This window comes from Oryctolagus cuniculus, chromosome 5 (assembly GCF_964237555.1).
Source record: "Oryctolagus cuniculus chromosome 5, mOryCun1.1, whole genome shotgun sequence".
NCBI lineage: Eukaryota > Metazoa > Chordata > Mammalia > Lagomorpha > Leporidae > Oryctolagus > Oryctolagus cuniculus.
The window spans coordinates 83489906-83511158 of record NC_091436.1 but is presented as its reverse complement, the minus strand read 5'-3'; the positions used below and the strand labels follow the sequence as shown (position 1 = coordinate 83511158).

Genomic DNA, 21253 nt, shown 5'->3' with positions numbered 1-21253 from the left:
GACTGAAACCTGGAGAAGGGCCACACAGAGATATAGACATGCATACTTCCTGTCTCTTGCCATGAGGTACTCCGTGCCACCTCAGGATTCTGCCAGCAAGATAACCATCACCACAGACTGAACCCATGGGGCCCACCTGATGCTGCACTGTAAATCTCCACAACTGGAGCCAAAATAAACTCTTCTTTATAAAGTACCCTGCCTCAGTTATTTCATTATAGTAATGAAAGGCTAATACATAAGCTTTTTAAAAGTATACCTTGGAGGACTTAAAGAGGCATTTTTCAAAAGAGGAAATCCAAGTGGTCAACAGACACATGAAAAATTGTTCAGGATCACTAGCCATCAGGGAAATGCAAATCAAAACCACAATGAGGTTTCACCTCACCCTGGCTTTCATACAGAACAACAAACAACAGATGCTAGCAAGGATGTGGGGGAAAAGGCACACTAATCCACTGTTGGTGGGAATGCAAACTGGTAAAGCCACTATGGAAGACAGTTTGGAGACACCTCAAAATTCTGAATACAGCCCTACCATATGACCCAGCCATACCACTCCTCAGAATTTACCCAAGGGAAATTGAATTGGCAAGTCAAAGAGCTATCTGCACCTCAATGTTTATTGCAGCGCAATTCACAATAGCTAAGACATGGGATCAACCTAAATGCCCATCAACAGAAGACTGGATAAAGAAATTATGGGACATGTACTCTATGAAATACTACCCAGAGGTAAAAAAAAAAAAAAAATGAAATCTGGTTATTTGCAGTAAAATGGAGGAATCCGGAAAACATCATGCTGAGTGAAATAAGCCAGTCCCAAAGGGGCAAATATATGTTCTCCCTGATCTGTTACAACTAACTGAACACCCAAAAGAAAATCTGTAGAAGTGAAACTGACACTATGAGAAGCAATGACTTGATCAGCCCTTGTCCTGTTGAGGAATCGCTTACTATTTTTTTTTTTTTTTTTTTTGGACAGGCAGAGTGGACAGTGAGAGAGAGACAGAGAGAAAGGTCTTCCTTTTGCCGTTGGTTCACCCTCCAATGGCCGCCATGGCCAGCGCACTGCGCTGATCCAAAGGCAGGAGCCAGGTGCTTCTCCTGGTCTCCCATGGGGTGCAGGGCCCAAGCACTTAGGCCATCCTCCACTGCACTCCCGGGCCATAGCAGAGAGCTGGCCTGGAAGAGGGGCAACCGGGACAGAATCCAGCACCCCAACCGGGACTAGAACCCAGTGTGCCAGCGCCACAAGGCGGAGGATTAGCCTATTGAGCCACGGCGCCGGCCTATTTTTAGTATTTTCTTTTTCTACTTAATATCACTGGTTGAATTCTTTACTTAACACAGAATTATTCTTAGGTGTTTAAATCCAATTAAAAATTGATCCCTTTTAAAAATAAGAGTGGGAATAAGAGAGGGAGGAGATGTACAGTGCGGCACACATTCCCTCAGACTTACCCCTAAGGGTAAAGCTAAAAACTTGCCATGGGACTCCAAATCCCATTAAGTTGGCAGGTACCAATGCCATCTTATTGTTAAAGTGATCAGTTTAAGTTCATAACTGTTCATAATTGATCATAAAGATAGAATTAAGTGTCAAAGGGATCACATAAATAAAACCAAGTGTCTGCTAATAATAATTGATAGAATTAAAAAGGAGAGAATGGTCCAACATGGTAAACAGGACACACAGCAGACTCATAGAATGGCAAATGCCCTAAACAGCACTCTGGCCTCAGAATCAGCCCTTAAAGCATTTGGATCTGCCTAAAAAAGCCCATGCGAGCATTTCAGGCATGGAAAGCCAAGACACTGTGGCAAAAAAAATGACCTACATGAAAGATCTCTGTGAATGAGATCTTGGTGGAAAGAAGGGACCATTTTTGAAGGAGGTACCTTTCTCTGAAGGGAGGAAAGAACTTCCATTTTGATTATGGCCCTGTCTAAATAATGTCAGAGTCTGTGGACTCAACAGGCTTCCATAGCCTTGGCAGCTCATGACAAGAGCCTCAGGTGATCACTGATGTCACAAATAAGAGTGTCAATTGTTAAATCAACAACAGGAATCACTGTGTACTTGCTCCCCATGGAGGACCTCTGTACTTAATGTGTTGTACTATGAGAATTAACAGTAAATTTAGTCTTTAAACAGTACTTTATACTTTGTATGTCTGTATGGGTGCAAACTGTTGAAATCTGTTGATCTTCTATATATAAAGATAATTTAAAATGAATCTTAATGAAGAATGGGATGGGAGAGTAGAAGGTGGGACGGTTTGGGGGGGGAGGGCGGGTATGGGGGGAAGAACCACTATAATCCAAGAGTTATACTTATTGAAATTTATATTTATTAAATAAAAGCTTTCTATAAAAAAAAAGTACACCTTGGAGGAGAGAACTTCCACTTTGCTTATGGCCTTGTCTAAATACTGACGGAGTTTGTGGTCACAAAAGGCTTCCATACCCTTAGCAGCTCACGGCAAGAGTCTTGGGTGATCACTGACTACATAAATAAGAGTGCTAACTATTAAATTAACAACAGAAGTCACTGTGCACTTACTCCCATGTAGGAACTCTGTCCATAATGAGTTGTACTATGAGAATTAACTGCAAAACTTGTTCTCAAACAGAACTTTATACGTTGTATGTGGGGGGGGGGGTATAAAATACTGAAATCTTTACTTAGTATAGAGTTGGTCTTCTGTATTAAGAATGTTAATTAAAAATGAATCTTCATGAAGAATGGGATGGGAGAAGAAGTAGGAGGTGGAATGAGAGAGGGAGTAGGAGGTGGAACAAGAGTCGGGGTGGTAAGGTGGGTATAAAGGAAAAAACCACTATATTCCTAAAGTTGTACCTATGAAATCTGCATTCATTAAATAAAATCTTTTAAAAAAAAAGGTACACCTTGGAACTTTTAAGGACAAAATAAAGTCTAGACCTTAACAATCAAACATAACAAAAGAAAAATTATCAGAGAATGAAACTTTCACAAACACTAAGTTCTAAACCACAACAACAAAAATTTATGGACTTGGAACATGTATTGTAGTACAGCAGGTTAAGCCATTGCTTTTAGTGGAACAGCCAGGATACGAAACAGCTCCCATACAGGATGCAAGTATTGAAGGCGGCCTTAGCCATTACGCAACAGTGCCAGCCCCTATAATGAAGTAAAGTAACTATTTACTATTCCTGATTATATGGTTTTTAACATTAATACTGGAATTTTCTCCATCTTAGGGACCTTATCCTACATCTCAGGGCAAAGATCACAGTAGGATATGCTATCATGCGAGGATGAAAACCAAACTCACTCTCCAAACAACTACAATTTCAGCAAAATAGACTGGCCTTTGAGGCCGGCACTTTAGTACAGCGGGTAAAGCTGCTGCCTGTAGTGCCAGCATCCCATATGGACAATGGTTCAAGACCCAACTGCCATGGGCCAGCGCCATGGTTCACTTGGTTAACCCTCCGCCTGCAGCACCACCCTCCCATATGAGCACCGGGTTCTAGTCCCAGTTGCTCCTCTTCCAGTCCGGCTCTCTGCTGTGGCCCGGGAGAGCAGTGGAGGACGGCCCAAGTCCTTGGGCCCTGCACCCGCATGGGAGACCAGGAGGAAGCACCTGGCTCCTGGCTTCAGAACAGCACAGCGCCAGCCATAGCAGTCATTTGGGGAGTGAACCAATGGAAAGAAGACCTTTCTCTCTGTTTCTCTCTCGCTGTCTAACTCTACCTATCAAATAAAAAAAAAAAAAAATGCCCAGCTGCCTCCACTTCCTATCCAGCTCTTTGGTATGGCCTGGGAAAGCAATAGAAGGCCCTTGTTGTTGGGCAGCTGCAACCACGTGGAAGACCCAGAAGGAGCTCCTGGCTCCTGGCTTTGGATCAGCCCAGCTCAGGCCATTGTAGCCATTTGGTGAATGAACCAGAGGATGAAGACCTTTCTCTCTCTCTGCCTCTGCTTCTCTGTAACTCTGCCTTTCAAGTAAATAAGTCTTTAAAAAAATAAAGACTGGCCTTTTATTCTGCATCACAATAGTGAAAAATCACCTTGTATGTAAATATTTAAATAATCTATTGTGACTGATATATATTTTCTTTTTTTGACAGGCAGAGTTAGAGAGAAAGAGAAAGGTCTTCTTTCCATTGGTTCACCCCCAAATGGCTGCTATGGCCGGCGCGCTGCGCCGATCCGAAGCCAGGAGCCAGGAGCTTCCTCCTGGTCTCCCATGTGGGTGCAGGGCCCAAACACTTGGGCCATCCTCCACTGCCTTCCCGGGCCACAGCAGAGAGCTGGCCTGGAAGAGGAGCAACCAGGACAGAATCCGGCGCCCCAACCGGGACTAGAACCCTGGAGTACTGGCACCGCAGGCAGAGGATTAGCCTAGTGAGCCGTGGCGCCGGCCGACTGATATATACTTTCAAACACAATAAAATCAGCAATAAGAATATCTGTTTAAAATAATATGTAAATGAAGTCTTAACATATATCTGTCCAGAGGCTTTAACCCATGTTTCAGGAAAAAAAATTAATTTTTTTAAGTTTTGTTTTCTACGAAACTATTCAAAGTCACCGATAAACTCAATTTTGCTAAACCCACTGGTCACTTCTCAGTCCTTACCTCACTTAAGCTCTCAGCAGCATAAGAGACAACTGAGGGAGTTCTTGAATCCTTTCTTCACTTAGCTTCTGGGATACTACAACCTCCTGGTTTCCCTTCTGTTTTTCTGACCCCTCCTTCTCAGTCTCCCTTACAGGTGCTTCCTTGGCCCCTCTGTGCTTTGTCTGAAGGATCAGTACTTAGATCTCTTTTCTTTTCTTTTTAAGATTTATTCATTTGAAAGGCAGAGTTACAGAGAGAGAAGGAGAGGGAGGGAGAGACAGAGAGAGAGAATGTTTTCCATCCACTAGTTCCCTTCCAAAATGGCCGAAAGAGCCAAAGATGGGCTGATCTGAAACCAGGAACCAGGAGCTTCTTCCAGGTCTCCCACATGGGTGCAGGGGTCCAAGCACCAGGGCCATCTTCTCCTGCTTTCTCAGGCAAATTAGCAAGGAGCTGGATTGGAACTGGAGCAGCCAGGACTCAAACCAGCACCCAGATGGGATGCTGGTGCCACATATGGCAACTTTATCCAGTACACCACAGCACTGGCCCACAGATCCCTTTTCTATCTATGCTCTCTCTCTCTCGGGTCTCATCTAGTCATATGGCTTTAAAAGCCACGAATATAGGGCTGATGCTGTGGCACAGTAGGCTAATCCTCCACCTGCGGCACTGGCATCCCATATAGGCGCTGGTTCTAGTCCCAGCTATTCCCCTTCCAATCCAACTCCCTGCTAAAACCTGGGAAAGTAGAAGATGGCCCAAGCACTTGGGCCCCTGCAACCACATGGGAGACCCAGAAGAAGCTCCTGGCTCCTGGCTTCGGACCGGTCCAGTTCCAACCACTGCAGCCATTTGGGGAGTGAACCAGTGGATGGAAGACCTCTCTCTCTCTCTGTTTCTCCTCCTCTTCTCTCTCTCTAACTCTGCCTCTCAAGTAAATAAATAAAAATATTTAAATAAATAAATAAAGCTAAGAATGTGTTGATGACTTACAAATTTATCTCTAGTCTAGACCTCTCCCTTAACTCTAGACTCAAATATCAATTTGCCTACCTGATACATTCCCTACTTTATGTCTAATGGATATCTCAGATTTGGTATCCAAATCTGATCTCTTGATATTCAAACTCTAAAAGCCATTCCTCTAATGGTCTTCCCCATATCAGCAAATGGCAATGCCATTCTTTCAGTAGCTCAGGCCAAAATCTTTGGGGTTATCCTTGACTCCTCTCCTTCTCTCAAACCCCACATCCAATCTGTTAGTAAATCCTGTCAGATTCACCTTCAAAACACAGAATCTGGCATTTCCCACCACCTTCAGCATCATCTCATCTTATACTTCATTCAGTTTATGTAATAGATAATCAACAAGTGCCTACCATATACAAGCATTGCTTTGGGTGCATGGAATTACAGAAAAGAAAAAACAGGGGGAAAAAATCCTGCTTCATAACATGTACATTCCACTGGATAAAGACAACCCATACCCAATGAATATAATGGTAAATGATATGACACACAAGGAGATATATCCCATTAGATTTCTCTCCTCATTATAGTCTCTGAGGTCCAATCCTGCTTCTATCAGCTCTTTCAGGCTTCCCTTTCCTTATCCCACACCAGAGCTTAGCATCACCGTCAGTCCTCTGTCAATATCCTTAACCTCCCTCCTTGCTCCACTCTCATGAATCAGTCACACTCATCTCAGACAAACCCAGATCTCAGTGAACCTAACTTCCCAATTTTTTTGTGCACACACCTATGCAAGTAAGGCCTCCTTGAGAAGGCCTCACAGCTCAAGACAGGTGACACCATAAATAATAATTACCAATTTCAAAGGCAATCCTACCACATACCACTAACTATGCTCTGTAATAAATGTTCCCATCTTTTTCTGGATGGGCATTTGGCACACCAATTAAGCCACCACTTAGGAGGCCTGCATCCCATACCATAGTGCCTGGGTTCAAGTTCCCAGCTCCACTTTTGGGATTACAGCTTCCTGCTAATGTACACCCGGAGAAGTAGCAGATGACAACTCGCATATATGGATCCCTGCTACCTACACCAGAGACCCAGATTGAGTTCTAGGCTCCTGGCTTCTTCAGTGTTAAAATATACCAAGCTTCCCCAACCCTATTCAACTGACTTTACCTTATACCTCACTGAAAAGAAAAGAAAAAAAGAAACATTAAGTCATTAATAATAAAAGCTAACTAAATCATGTTTATGTCAGGCACTTTTACAATACTTTCATAATTAATCTATTAATTCCTAATAATAAATAATGTTATTATCCTCATTTTACAGAAGAAGAAACCAAGACAAGATTGATTCAGTAACTTGACAGGCATCACTCTAATAGTGAATGTTAGGAGGAATGACTGGACCCAAGTCCATCCACGTCACCACTACTCTATAACGCCTCTCTCTCTGCCTGTGGGCAGTGGGCAGAAATTTCCCTCACCTTTACAGCTAACCTACAAACTCTTCTGTATCCGAGCCCATCCTTTTCCTCCCTTTAAAAGCCAATATCCTCCCTTAGGCTCTGAGCTCCCTTCCATCTTGTTCTTCAAGAAGTATCAGTCAACCCTTCTTTCTTCCCATACCCCTACCATTTTCAGCACCTCACTATCTTCTGGCTCATTCCCATCAGCACTGAAACAAGCCCTAACCTTTCCTTTATCACTTTCCAACTTACACTCCATTTTTACTCCTCTTAATATCCGAACTTTTTTAAGACTTAAATATACATGCTCCTATCATTACTTCCTCACTTCCAATTCACTTACGTGTTACATATGTGGGAAAGAATATAGTAACGCAGGGGCCAGCGCTGTGGCCTAGCGGGTAAAGCCGCCACCTGCAGTGCTGGTATCCCATATGCTGGTATCGACAGTTCAAGACCCAGCTGCTCCACTTAAGATCCAGCTCTTTACTATGGCCTGGGAAAGCAGAAGATGGCACAAGTCCTTGGGCCCCTGCACCCACATGGGAGACCCAGAAGAGGCTCCTGGCTCCTGGCTTCGGATCAGCCCAGCTCTCGCCATTACAGCCATCTGGGGAGTGAACCAGCGGACAGAAGATCGCTCTCTCTCTCTGTCTCTCTGCCTCTGCCTCTCTGTAACTCTTACAAATAAATACATTTTTAAAGTATAAAAAATAAAAATATAGTAACACTACTTCTCTATAACTATGCAAAACTGTATGCTCCCATTCAAAATATGCCACAATAAAATCAGAATGCTTCTCTCTTCATCCTACCCCACTCCCACCCTTCACTACCCCTCCTCCTAGAAATCATTACATTCCTAGGAATTAGAGACCCTGGCATAAGCAGGGGGGTGATTGCTATTTTGTACACTATCTTTCATCCTCACTAGTCTAGAGCAAATTGACACTGTACCTAGTCTTTGGGAAACATTAGTTTTCATCTCAGCAGTTTTTGCTGAGATGACTAAAGCCCCCTCATGACCTTAGCAAATAGGCCAATAAAGGCTATCCTACCTCTTCCAATTAGCAAGCCCCAGGGCAACCAGGTCCCTCTCAAGTCAGTTCTGATACCTTCAAGGACCACTGAAACTTTTGGCCATTTTAGCCTCACCTCAAATGATGAGATTTAGACTCTTTACACAGGTCTCAGAGCCATCTACCCACACTTGTAGTCAATACAACTCCTTAAAAAAAACTTGCAACCAAGTAAATTTTCAATCCACTCCCACATTCCCAAAATATCTCCCACCAACAAATTCCATGTTGCTATCAACTTTTCTAATACCTTAACATCTTAGCAGCATTCCATATATCTGGCAACTTCCTCCTTAAAAAACTCTCTTGCCTTCTACAACATCAGACTCCTGTAGGTTCTATCTCCCTCAATTTCTGTCTATTCCTCAATTTCTTTGTTCCCTCTTTTGTTCCTCAATTTTCAAATGCCAGGTTTCCACAGATTCCATCTTGGGCCTATTTTCTACTCATTTTTTTTTTTAAAGACTTATTTATTTATCTGAAAGTCAGAGTTACACAGAGAAGGAGAGGCAGAGAGAGAGGGAGGTCTTCCATTCACTGGTTCACTCCCCAACTGGCCGCAACAGCCAAAGCTGTGCAGATCTGAAGCCAGAAGCCAGGAGCCTCCTCCGAGTCTTCCCACATGGGTGCAAGGACCCAAGGACTTGGGCTATCTTCTACTACTTTCCCAGGCCACAGCTGAGAGCTGGATCAGAAGCGGAGCAGCTGGGACTTGAACCGGCACCCATATGGGATGCTGGCACTGCAGGCGGCTTTACCTGCTATGTGCCACAGTGCAGGCACCCTATTTTCTACTCTATCTTCTCCTAAAAGGTCTTATCCATCGACATGCTAGAAATTACATATCTGTTCACCAAATTATATTTATTTTCTTCCTCCAGAATACACAGAAACACTACATTTCTCAGCTTCTCTTAGTTGGGTGACTGGATTCTGGCAATAAGATTAGGGCAGCAGTGGACTTTATCACTACCAATGCTGGCCATAAAACCTCCTGAGACATCACCCATTCCTGCTCTTGCCCTTTCCATAGCAACCCTAGGGATCACATGTTTAAGAGGACAGCATTATACAATGGAAAGAACCTAGACAGTCACCAATCAGAGAGAAGCCTCTTGGGAAAGTTCCCTCACATACAAGGCATTGTGATATAAGGAAGAAATAAACATGTTCACTGGAACGCCTAAGTTTGGGGAGTTGTTAGAGAAATTGGCATTACTTAAATCTTATCCTAACCAATCAACTGCCATGTCTTTAAATATTGTCTTTATGCTAACAATTCTCATATGTACATCTCCACTTCAAACTTTTTAAAATTCTAATCCATATATCCTACCATTTACTCAGGAACCCGACCTGAGTAATCAGGATCTTAACAGTATCTCCTCGAGACTACGTGCTTCTCTCTCCTAAGACACAATCATCACATAGCATAAGCCAGAAACAGGAGACTCAGTTTTGACTTTTTTTTTTTTCATTCTAAATCCAACACCAATTTCTATCCATTTTCCCTTTTTAATAATTCTCAAATCATCCCTCCACGCTCCACTTTCCACGTGTAAACTATCACCATTGTCTTTCATCTAGACTGCAAGTTCTTAACTAGGCTCACCATTTCCACTTTTGTCTCCATGAGTTCGTTAAAGATAAAGTAAATTTTAAAATGAAATCAAATCATCTCACAGAATGTTTAGAAAACTACAATGTTTTGTCAGTGCACACTAAAGGTGTACTGAAGATATTAAAACTCCTCATCACATCCTGCTGAACCTGTATACTTCATATCCTCACTGAAACCCTCCAGAATAGACTTTTTCAGTCCAAGATCTCCACCAATATCATCCTAGCCTAACACACGGGCTTTCCAAAAACACCTCCCAGCCCTCTGGCTGCCACACTTCTGTTTATTCAAGATAACTCAAGTGTACCTTTTCTAGAAAGTCTTCCTTGATCTCTTCTTCCATCATATCTCTTCTTCCACAAACAACCTCAAGCAAAGAATTAGGTTTATTACCTCTGGTAGTCCATCATATTTTACAACAGAATCATTGCTGCATTTATTACGACAGGACTGATGGCTGACTACTCTCAAAAATGTGCTTTCTAAGGTGAGGACCCAGCCCCAAGAACTAGCACAAAGTAGATACACAAATATTTGCTATGGAAAATAAATTCAAAGTCACCACCACTATCACAAAACTATGTATCATATTTATAGTCCCACAATCCTTAGTTTTTTATATACGGTTAGTGCAAAATAATTACATCTTATATGATATACCTTTAAGAAATGAGATGTTTATTTTCTTCAAGATATTACCTGAAATCTATTATTCAAAAGAAATAAAGAAAAAATCCGAACTTCAGAGACAAAGCTTGGCCCTATCACCAGGAGCTCTCTTTCACCAGAAGGCTAGTATAATTAGAAAAGATGACTACAGATCTGGTGCTGTGGCCTAGTGGGTAAAGCCGAAGCCTGCAGTGCCAAAATCCCATATGGGCACCAGTTCAAGTCCTGGCTTTTCCTCTTCTGATCCAGCTCTCTGCTATGGCCTGGGAAAGCAGTAGAAGATGGCCCTAGTCCTTGAGCCCCTGCACATGCATGGGAAACCCAGAAGAAGCCCCTGGCTCCTGGTTTCAGATCGGCATAGCTCCGACCGTTGCGGCCAACTGGGGAGTGAACCAGCAAATGGAAGACTTCTCTCTCTCTGCCTCTTCTCTCTATATATAACTCCGCCTTAGCTGGCGCCGCAGCTCAATAGGCTAATCCTCCACCTAGCGGCGCCGGCACACCGGGTTCCAGTCCCAGTCGGGGCGCCGGATTCTGTCCCGGTTGCCCCTCTTCCAGGCCAGCTCTCTGCTGTGGCCTGGGAAGGCAGTGGAGGATGGCCCAAGTGCTTGGGCCCTGCACCCCATGGGAGACCAGGAAAAGCACCTGGCTCCCGCGTTCGGATCTGTGCGGTGCTCCGGCCGCAGCGCACCAGCCGCGGCGGCCATTGGAGGGTGAACCAACGGCAAAGGAAGACCTTTCCCTCTGTTTCTCTCTCTCACTGTCCACTCTGCTTGTCAAAAAAATTAAAATAAATAACTCTGCCTTTCAAATAAATAAATAAATCTTAAAAGAAAAATGATGACTTTACAGGGGAATAGATTATAACTAATTAGCTTCAACTTTTTTCTGACTCATGAAAAGTATGAACTTCTAGTGCTGATAAGGTACATCTTTATCCATGAAAAAAAAAATCTGAGCCGGCGCCGCGGCTCACTAGCCTAATCCTCCACCTAGCGGCGCCGGCACACCAGGTTCTAGTCCCAGTTGGGGTGCCGGATTCTTTCCCAGTTGCCCCTCTTCCAGGCCAGCTCTCTGCTGTGGCCAGGGAAGGCAGTGGAGGATTGCCCAATGCTTGGGCCCTGCACCCCATGGGAGACCAGGAGAAGCACCTGGCTCCTGCCATCGGATCAGCGCGGTGCGCCGGCCGCAGTGCGCCAGCCGTGGCGGCCATTGGAGGGTGAACCAACAGCAAAAGGAAGACCTTTCTCTCTGTCTCTCTCTCTCACTATCCACTCTGCCTGTTAAAAAAAAAAAAAAATCTGAGCAGCCATATGTTTTCTTCGATATGCAAAATTTCAAAGAAATTATACAATGAGTGTGGGTTACTTTTATAATCAGAAAAAAAAAGTAGAAAATGGGAGTATGCATGATTTATTTCTCACTAAAGCTTTGCATGATTTATTTCTCACTAAAGCTTTCAAGGGTATTACTAGTATACTTTGCTCTGCTCCAGTAAAGTACTGCTAATCCTACATTTCCAAAATACACAATATGATATATGAACACTGCTAGGACACAGAGACACGGAACATTAAGGATAAATCAGAGAAACTGATCAAGAACTGTATGTTCATTTTACTTTCTAAAAGTATCACAAGCCAGTGATCCAGTTTGGTTGTCATGAGGTCCAGGGTTCTATCCAGAGAACACAATCAGATAGGTACGCTTAGTGACTCAATCACAATAATCAAGAGTCTAGGGGCTGGCGCTGTGGCGCAGTGGGTAAAGCCACCACCTGCAGTGCCAGCATCCGTATGGCCACCGGTTCAAGTCCCAGTTGCTCCTCATCCTATCCAGCTCTCTGCTTTGGCCTGGGAAAGCAGTAGAAGATGGCCCAAATCCTTGGGCCTCTGCACCCACGTGGGAAGACCCAGAAGAAGCTCCTGGCTCCTAGCTTCAGATTGGCTCAGCTCTGGCCATTGCGGCCATTTGGGGAGTGAACCAGCAGATGGATGATGTTTTCTCTGTCTCTTACTCTCTGCCTCTGCCTCTCTGTAACTGTGACTTTTAAATAAATTTAAAAAAAGAGTCTAACCTTAGAGGTCAAAATATTCCAATACAATAAAAAGAAAACAAAAAAAAACTATCCCAGCCAGCGCCGCGGCTCACTAGGCTAATCCTCCGCCTTGCGGCGCCGGCACACCGGGTTCTAGTCCCGGTCAGGGCGCCGGATTCTGTCCCGGTTGCCCCTCTTCCAGGCCAGCTCTCTGCTGTGGCCAGGGAGTGCAGTGGAGGATGACCCAGGTGCTTGGGCCCTGCACCCCATGGCAGACCAGGAGAAGCACCTGGCTCCTGGCTCCTGCCATCGGATCAGCGCGGTGCGCCGGCCGCAGCGCGCCGGCCGCGGCGGCCATTGGAGGGTGAACCAACGGCAAAGGAAGACCTTTCTCTCTGTCTCTCTCTCTCACTGTCCACTCTGCCTGTCAAAATAAATAAATAAATAAATAATTAAAAAAATTAAAAAAAAAACTATCCCAGACCCTCTTCATTACCAGCACAGTAGGATTTTTTTAAAGATTTATTTATTCATTTAAGAGGCAGAATTACTGACAGAGAGAGGGAGAAACAGCAAGAACTTCCATCCACTGGTTCACTCTCCAAATGGCTGCAATAACCAGGACTGGGCCAGGCCAAAGCCAGGAGCCAGAAGATTCTTCCAGTCGCCCACACTGGTGCAGGGGCCCAAGCACTTGAGTCATCTTCCACTGCTTTTGCAGAGTAGGATTTTTAATAAGGCACCCAACTCCCTTTCTCGGAGAGATATAAACTGTCTGGATCAAAGCACCTTACTCACTACTACCAGTCCTCCAACTAGTGCCACTTTTGTCCTATGTTTCTAACTAAAGTCAGTATTCTGATTGCCACAGCCAAGTTGTGAGTCTTTTATTAAAACTCTGTTTTAGAAGCCAGCATTGCAGCATAGTGAGTAAAGCCACCAGCTGAGACTCCAGGATCACACACGGGTGCTGGTTCCCAGCTGCTCCACTTCCTATCTAGCTCCCTGATAATGGCCTGGGAAAAAGCAGCGGAGGATGGCCCCAATGCTTGGGCCCCTGCCCACCCACGTGGATGAGCCAGGTAAGTCTCCTGGCTCCTAGCTTTGTCCTGGCCCACTCCTGGCCATTGTGGCCACCTGGGGAGTAAGCTAGCAGATGGAAGATATCTCTTTCTGTCTCTTTCAAAAATAAATAATTAAATCATTAAAAAAAAAAAAAAAAAAAACTCTGTTTTAAAATTCCATGAAAAAAATAATTTGTTTCCAGATCAGGATCAAGAGCATTATCTGGGAACTAATGAAAAATGAAAATTCTAAGGGTGGATGCCACTGAGGTTTTAATAAGCCTTCCATTTTATTTTGAGATACTCTAAAGTTTGAGCACCACAAATCTGGAGCACACCATCACTAGTTTAGCTCAATTTCCCAAAAAATTTTTTAAAAACTTGACTGGTGGGGTCAGCGTCATGGCCTGGCAGAGTTAAGCAGCCACTCGCAACACCGGCATCCCATATGGGCACCAGATCCAGTCCCAGACCCAGATCCTCCACTTCCAATCCAGCTCCCTGCTAACGTGCCTGGGAAAGCAATGGACAGCCCAAGTGCTTGGGTCCCTGCACCTCAATGGGAGATCCAGATGAGCTCCTGGCTCCTGGCTTCCACAGGGCCCAGCCCTGGCCATTGCGGCCATTTGGGGAATGAAGGCAATGTATGGAAATTCTCTCTCTCTCTGTAACTCTGCCATTCAAATAAATTAAAAAAAAAAAAAAACTCAATTTGATTTGCAAACTGTTTTCTAATTCCAAATATACACTAAGAGTTGCTTAGATCATCTTCAATATCACTTTTATCCATTGTTTGTATGCTTCATTGATGATTTTACACAAAATGCAAAAATCTGACAAACTAGAAGATTCAACAAACCTAAACAAAAAGTGTCTACAGAATCTCCTCCTCAATAATTTGAAATAATTAGGCTCACAATAAATATGTACATAATTAGTAAATACTCTTAGCTACAAAATCTTTTAATTTCATTTCAAAACTAGCTCCTAGAAAAAGCAGTAAGTTGAAGTTAGTTAAAATGTCAAGCTTTCACCCTTCAAAAGAAATTTTAGAGAATGAAAAAGTAAGCCACAGACTGGAGAAAAGGCTTGCAAAAACATACATTCAACAGAGACTGTATAAGGAACTCTAACAACTCAGTGAGATGAGCCCAACTTCAACATCAGCAAAAGATCTGGATACTTCACAGAAGATATGAGTAGTCAAGAGGCACGTGAAAAGACGCTCAACATCAAACCACGTAAAGATCTTACTCCACATCTATCGCAATGGCTACAACTAATACGACTGACCACACCAAGTGTCCTGGACCACGCGAACAAATAAAATGCACTGATGGCAGCAACGGAAAATGGTACTGCCTCGGAAGAGAAGCAGGAGTTTCTCAGAAAACTATCCGTACACCTATACCTGATCCAGCCATTCCTCTCCTAGAGATTTCCACCCAAATAACTGTGCACGAATGTTCACGGCAAGTCTATCTGTAATAGCTAAAAACTGGAAACAACCCTAAAGACCATCAACAGAAGAACAGAAAGCAAAGTACAGAGTATCCCTAACAAAAGGAATACCACTTAGCAACGAAAAGAAATGAGTTATCAATCCACGCAACAACCTGAAGGAGTCTCTAAACAGCACAGCTGAGAAAAACAGGCCAGACACGCACACCCCAACTATATGCTCCCATACAGTATTTCTAGAATTTAAAAAACTCTAGAAAATGCAAACTAATCTATAGAAAGTAGATGGCTGGTTGCCTAAGAAGGAAGGGATTACCAAGAAACAAGGGGAAACTTTGAGGGGCCATGGTTTCATAGGTGTCTCCTAGAATGTATACGTGCGTATAGTCTCAATTTATCAAACTGTACACTTTAAAGCTTATTATATTTCAAACTCAATAGAGATGAAAAACCCACAATAAAAGTCACTTAACAAAAAACCTCCGTCTTCTCAGCCTCGGTGTCGGTCCGTTTTCCCCACTGGGCGCTACATGCCCTCCTCCTCCTTATCCTTTCTCCCTCCCTAACCCGCCCTGTCTCCTTCCAACGGGAGGGCTGAACCCTAGAAGATTCACAAACTTGTAAGCTTCCAAGTACTGTCTACAGTGTCCTGGGTCCTCCACTCCTGCCGCACAAACCATCCCGTCCGCAACACTTAGCCTTGCAGGCGCAGTGACAAGTAACCCCCATCGACCGACCCACCCCCTCCCGTCCGCGGTCCCAAACACTCATCCACGAAGCTTCTCTCGACCCGGCACATCGGGGTCCTGAAATATCACTGACAGACCCGGGACCACCGAAAGCTGGGCTCCCCGGGCGGCCCACCCCCTGCCCGTGTGGGTGCGGGACCTGGAACACCTCCTGCCCGGGTTACCTGCAACCGGCTGGCCGCGCCGAGGACAGTTCAGCCACCGCGGTGGGATCTTGTTTTGAGCCATGTCTTGGGGCCGCGCAGAGCCGCTCGGCTTCACCAACACTCGCCGCGCCTCTGCCGCCGCCTCCTCGAGGTCTGGTGCCCACCAGAGGTCCGCGGCACCCGAACACCGCCTGGGATCCGAACGCCAGCCGCTCCTAGCCGGATAACATCAGGGGCGGCGCGCCACTTTCATTCAGGCTCAACTCCGCCGCTCTATCCGAACCCACAATGCACCGCGACTTCCGCCCCCTAAAGTCCCCGCCCCCTTCTTTCCGAGGTCAAAGGGGAAAGAAAGGAAACTCGGCGGAGGGATGGCAAGGAGTTAAAGCCAAGGCGAATGGGTGGAGCGGGGCTACCTTCGCCCCGCCCCTCCGAGCTGCGAAGCGTGAGCAGACCGCCTCTGCGCGTGCGCAGTCATCCCGGTCCCGTACCGGGGTGAGGGACCTGTATAGTATTTTCTTTTCCCACGTAGATGACTAAAAACAATCCCACACACTAGAAGGACAGCAAGCTTTTTTTCATGATTTCATTGACCTGTAGCTTTCATAAAGGCATTAATTGTACTGATGAAAAAGGCCTCTCTCCACTGTCACAGCTCAAGTTTTGTGTCCCGCCCGGATCTGGGTTTGATGGGAAGATTCCCCTTAATGCGAATCAGAGGAACAAGTACCAGAGAAAGCTCTTGGCTCCTGGCTTCAGATGGCCCAGCTCCGGCCATTGTGGCCATTTAGGGAATGAACCAGCAGGTGGAACACCTCTCTCTGTGTCTCTTCCTCTGTCTGTAACTCTGCCTCTCAAGTAAATAAATACATCTTTAAAAAAAAAAAAAGAAAGAAAGAAAGAAAAAAGAATCAGTGGAGAATTTTCTGGGCAGCTTAGCTCTTCAATACCTGGACCACCTCAGTGGAAGAAGGATTCTCCCACAATTAAAGAGAACCCAGTGACTTTCTGAGGCTGGCTGAGTTAGATCACGCGCCTGGTCTGTCCAACTGAGATCGGCTCAGACTTTTTAGCAAAGGTATATCATTCCTCCCTGCTATAAGTCAAATATGATTTTATCTGCAAACTCATGCGAATTAGTTCCCAAAGTTATATGTGAATGATCTGAAAGGAATGGAAATGTAATGTGGTCAGGATACATAGAGGTAGGGTCTCATCTCTGGGAAGAGATTAGATTGTTTTAGGTAATTAAGGTGTAGCCTCTATGAATCCTGGTGGAAAAGACGGTGTAGAGCATGCAAGCTGCCCATTTATTGCCATGTAATATCCTGTGCCAACTCAGAATTCTGCAAAGAACACGGTCACCAGAGGCTGTACCAATGGGAGTTGCCTAGTCTTGAACTGTGAATCTTCAGGGCCATGATCCAAAATAAACCTCCTTTCTTTATAAAGCAGCCGGCCTCAGGTATTTCCTGTTGGTAGCCAAAACATGACAAATATGGGTCTCCCTTCTGGAGACAACTCCCCTGGGAAGCTTTCCTTCTCCCATACACTGTGTCCACCCGGGAAGCTCTTGCCTAGACAGAGAGCTGCAAACCACTTCTGAGCAGCTGCTATTGGCTCTGTTGTTGCAACAGTGTTTGCTCAATTTGTACTCCACTGTCCATTATCCCCTCTCCACCCTCACTATCACAGATTGGTAGGACACTGTGGCTCCCATTTGCCCAGCCACAGTGCAGAGTAGGGTGGGAGCATTGCATCCAAGTGAGTGAACAGTTTCTCTCTCCTTTGCCTGGTAGGTGTTTCTACCTATCTTGCTCCTACTCCCAGGTCTCTGCTATTCAGCAAAAAAATAGATGACCACTAAAATTTAAAAAAGAATGAAATGTCCATGTGTATCAATTTTACTGCAAATACAGTGTTTTGTTTTAAAACTTTGTTTTAAATCTTTGTCAAACAAATTGATGGGAATTATATGCTACTGCAGCTTTAATAATTTTGTGACTATTTTAAAATTATGAGTGGAGGGGTCAGCGCTGTGGTATGGCAGGTTAAAGCCCCAGACTGCAGCAACAGCATCCCATATGGGAGTCTGTTCAAGTCCCAGCTGCTCCACTTCAGATCCAGCTCCCTGCCAATGCACCTGGGAAAGCAGTGGAGGATGGCCCAAGTCCTTGGACCCCTGCACACACATGGGAGACCTGGAAGAAGCTCCTGGCTCCTGGCTTTGGATTAGCACAGTTCCAGCCATTGTGACCATTTGGGGAGTGACCCAGAGGATGGAAGACACCTCTCTCTCTCTGTCCCTACCTCTGTATAACTCTGTCTTTCAAATAAATAAAATAAATCTTTAAAAATTAAAATTAAAAAATTATGAGTGAAGTTGAGTATCTTTTCATTTGATTATTGTCTATAGCCTTTTCCTATTCTTCTGTTAGACTATGGTCTTTTTCTATGCCTTCCACTATAATGTAAATTAAAAATGTATCTCCAAAAATTAATAATAAAATATTAAGTTAAAAAATAGATGCCCACAGAGGAAGCAATAAGGCTTTCTAGGATCCCCAACTCAGCTTCCCAAATATGTCTTGGCCTCCTCTTTAAAAACAAGAAAAATGTATTATTTTGAAAGGCATAGTTACAAAGAGAAAGAGGAAAAGACAGGGAGAGAATGAGAGATCTTCCATCCGCTGGGTCACTCCCCAAATGAAAGCAACAGCTAGGGCAGGGCCAGGCTGAATCCAGGAGCCTGGAACTCCATCTAGGTCTCCCACCTGGGTGACAGGACCAAACAAAACACTTGAGCCATCCTCCACTGCCTTCTCAGGCACATTAGCAGGGACCTGAAATGGAAGTGGAGCAGCAGGGATTTGAACCAGTGCTCATAATGGACGTTGGCGTCGCAGGTGGCCCAACTTGCTGTGCCACAATGCCAGCCCTTGGGCTCCTCTTTGTTGCCTGTAGATTCTGTTTAGGATGAATTCTTCCTTCAGATGTCCACTTTTCCTGTAAGAAAGGCTTTGACAGGGGCTGGCGCTGTGGCACAGTGAGTTAACACCCTGGCCTGAAGTGCCAGCATCTCATATGGGCACCAGTTCAAGACCTGGCTGCTCCATTTCCAATCCAGCTCTCTGCTATGGCCTAGGAAAGCAGTAGAAGATGGCCCAAGTCCTTGTGCCCCTGCACTTGCATGGGAGACCTGGAAGAAGCTCCTGGCTCCTGGCTTCAGATTGGCCCATCTCTGGCCGTTGCAGCCAATTGGGAAGTGAACCATCGGGTGGAAGATTCTCTCCCTCTCTCTTTCTCTCTCTCTCTCTCTCTCTCTGTGTGTAACTGACTTTCAAATAAATAAATAAATATTTTAAAAAAATAAAAAGAAAGAAAGGCTTTCACAGATTGAATAAAACTAATATGGAACTTTGTCTATTGAAAAGGGGAAAGAGACCTTTTCCTCCCTCCCTTTTCTTAGAACATTCTGTGAGAACATTGGTATTGCGGGGAGCAACTGGGAGCAACTCGGACTAGACTAAGTTACTGGAATTAAGACTTATTCTATGCATCTGCTTTCCCACAATATGGCGCTGAGAAGGGAAACAGCTTCTACACAGCTGCCTCCAGTTCAACCAATAAACTGTGGGACCTGCTCCTGATTGGAGGAGAGCAGCGTACTCGGCGTGTGGGTAGCCGAGTTGGGATTGGTGGAAGAGGACTATAAAGGAGGAGAGAGACGGCATGCACCAGGAACATCTAAGGGGAACACCTAAGGGGAACACCTGTGCAGCCCCCGAGAGAGCCGGCCGGCGGTGTGCCGCTCCCCTGTGGAAGTGGGGAAAGTGGCCAGGGGGAACCGCCCTTCCACGGAGGTGGAAGGGACGGTAGCCAACCCGGGAAGAACCAGCAGCAAACCCGGGGAGGGCCGAGCAGACAAAAGAACAGCGCAGGGTCCTGTGTCGTTCCTCCACGAAGAGGGGGAGCAACATAATGGTGCCGTGACTCGGATATGAAGCCTAGGCAGGGCTTAGTGTCGTTCCTCCACGAAGAGGGGGAGCAACAGGTATTTGTAAATCCTTCATCTTCACTTTGATATGTATATAAATCTTTTTAAAAACTAAATGGGCCTCTTGCCTGCCTTTACAACTGTTTGTGTTAGCGCCAGGGGAGCTGTGTGTTTGAAATGTGGCACAGTGGGTGGAGCCGCCACCTGCAGTGTCGGCATCGCTTATGGGCAATGGTTCAAGTCCCAGCTGCTCCACTTTCAATCCAGCTCTTTGCTATGGCCTGGGAAAGCAGCAAAGGATGGCCTAAGTCCTTGGGACCCTACACCTATGTGAGAGACCAAAAAGAAGCTCCTGGCTCCTGGCTTCAGATCAGCGCAGCTCTGGCCATTGTGGCCATCTGGGGAGTGAACCCGGGATGGAATACCTCTCTCTCTCTCTGCCTCTGCCTCTGCCTAACTCTGCCTTTCAAATACATAAATAAATTTTTAAGAAAAAAAATCAATGAAGGTAGTGCCCCATCTCCTTGTCAATTTGGGAGTTGAGTTTAAGGCACCTAGTGCTGAGCTGTAACTGTCTGCTTGTGTTACAGACAGGGAAAGTATTATTTTCCCTTCAGATAATGGCGGTTACCCAGCACAGATAGCCACTCCAATTACCAAGTGAACCCAGGATGAATTATGAAAGAATGTATAGCAAACGGTTCTGCCAACTCCTCTTAAGTGAGAACAAATTACTGTTTATCTTACGGCCGTGTAGGCAATGGGCTGCATGTGCTCAGCCATGTAAGAGTGAGATTTTTTCCCTTGCAATCTCATGAACAGATTGCCTGTGAGGCACATTGCAATCTGATTTAATACATATTCAGTAATAAAACCCTTTTACTACTTTTCTACATTTGTGGACATGATTTTCTGGATTGGCAGGAGGTTTAATTCGGGGTGTTTCTATCTCACCTATTGAAAGCTCCCACAGAAATGTGCCCCCTCCGAGGCTGAACAGTGCTCTCTCAAGCCTTGCTATGGAGTTAGTCTCCTGCTACATCCATCTCCAAAAATGGTTAATCAAGAGCTGAGCACGTTTGCCTGCATTGTACCAGCTGTGGGGGATGGGAGACGTTCGGAAGGAGAATCGCCCTGGGTTAAGCCTGGAGCCAAGGAGGAACACTGGAACTATGGCTCACTCAGAGTTTTAAGTTCTAAACTCAGGATTTGGGGCAAAAGAAATTCAAAATGACCTTTCATTTTTAAAAAAGATTTATTTATTTATTTGAAAGGCAGAATTACATAGAGGCAGAAGCAGGGAGAGAGAGAGATCTTTAATCTGCTGCTTCACTCCCCAAATGGCTGCAACGGCCAAAGCT

At 45.0% G+C, this 21253-nt stretch overlaps 1 protein-coding gene across 1 annotated transcript in view; it reads right to left on the bottom strand.

The window, feature by feature from the left end:
- The window catches only part of RNGTT (RNA guanylyltransferase and 5'-phosphatase), a 323382-nt gene extending 307167 nt beyond the window's left edge, over positions 1 to 16215 (bottom strand). The window contains exon 1 of the mRNA XM_002714574.5: positions 15914 to 16215. Within this exon, the coding sequence (XP_002714620.1) occupies positions 15914 to 15977 (64 nt within the window). The 5' untranslated portion in view covers positions 15978 to 16215. The remainder of the gene's footprint in view (positions 1 to 15913) is intronic.
- Positions 16216 to 21253: the final 5038 nt, after the last annotated feature.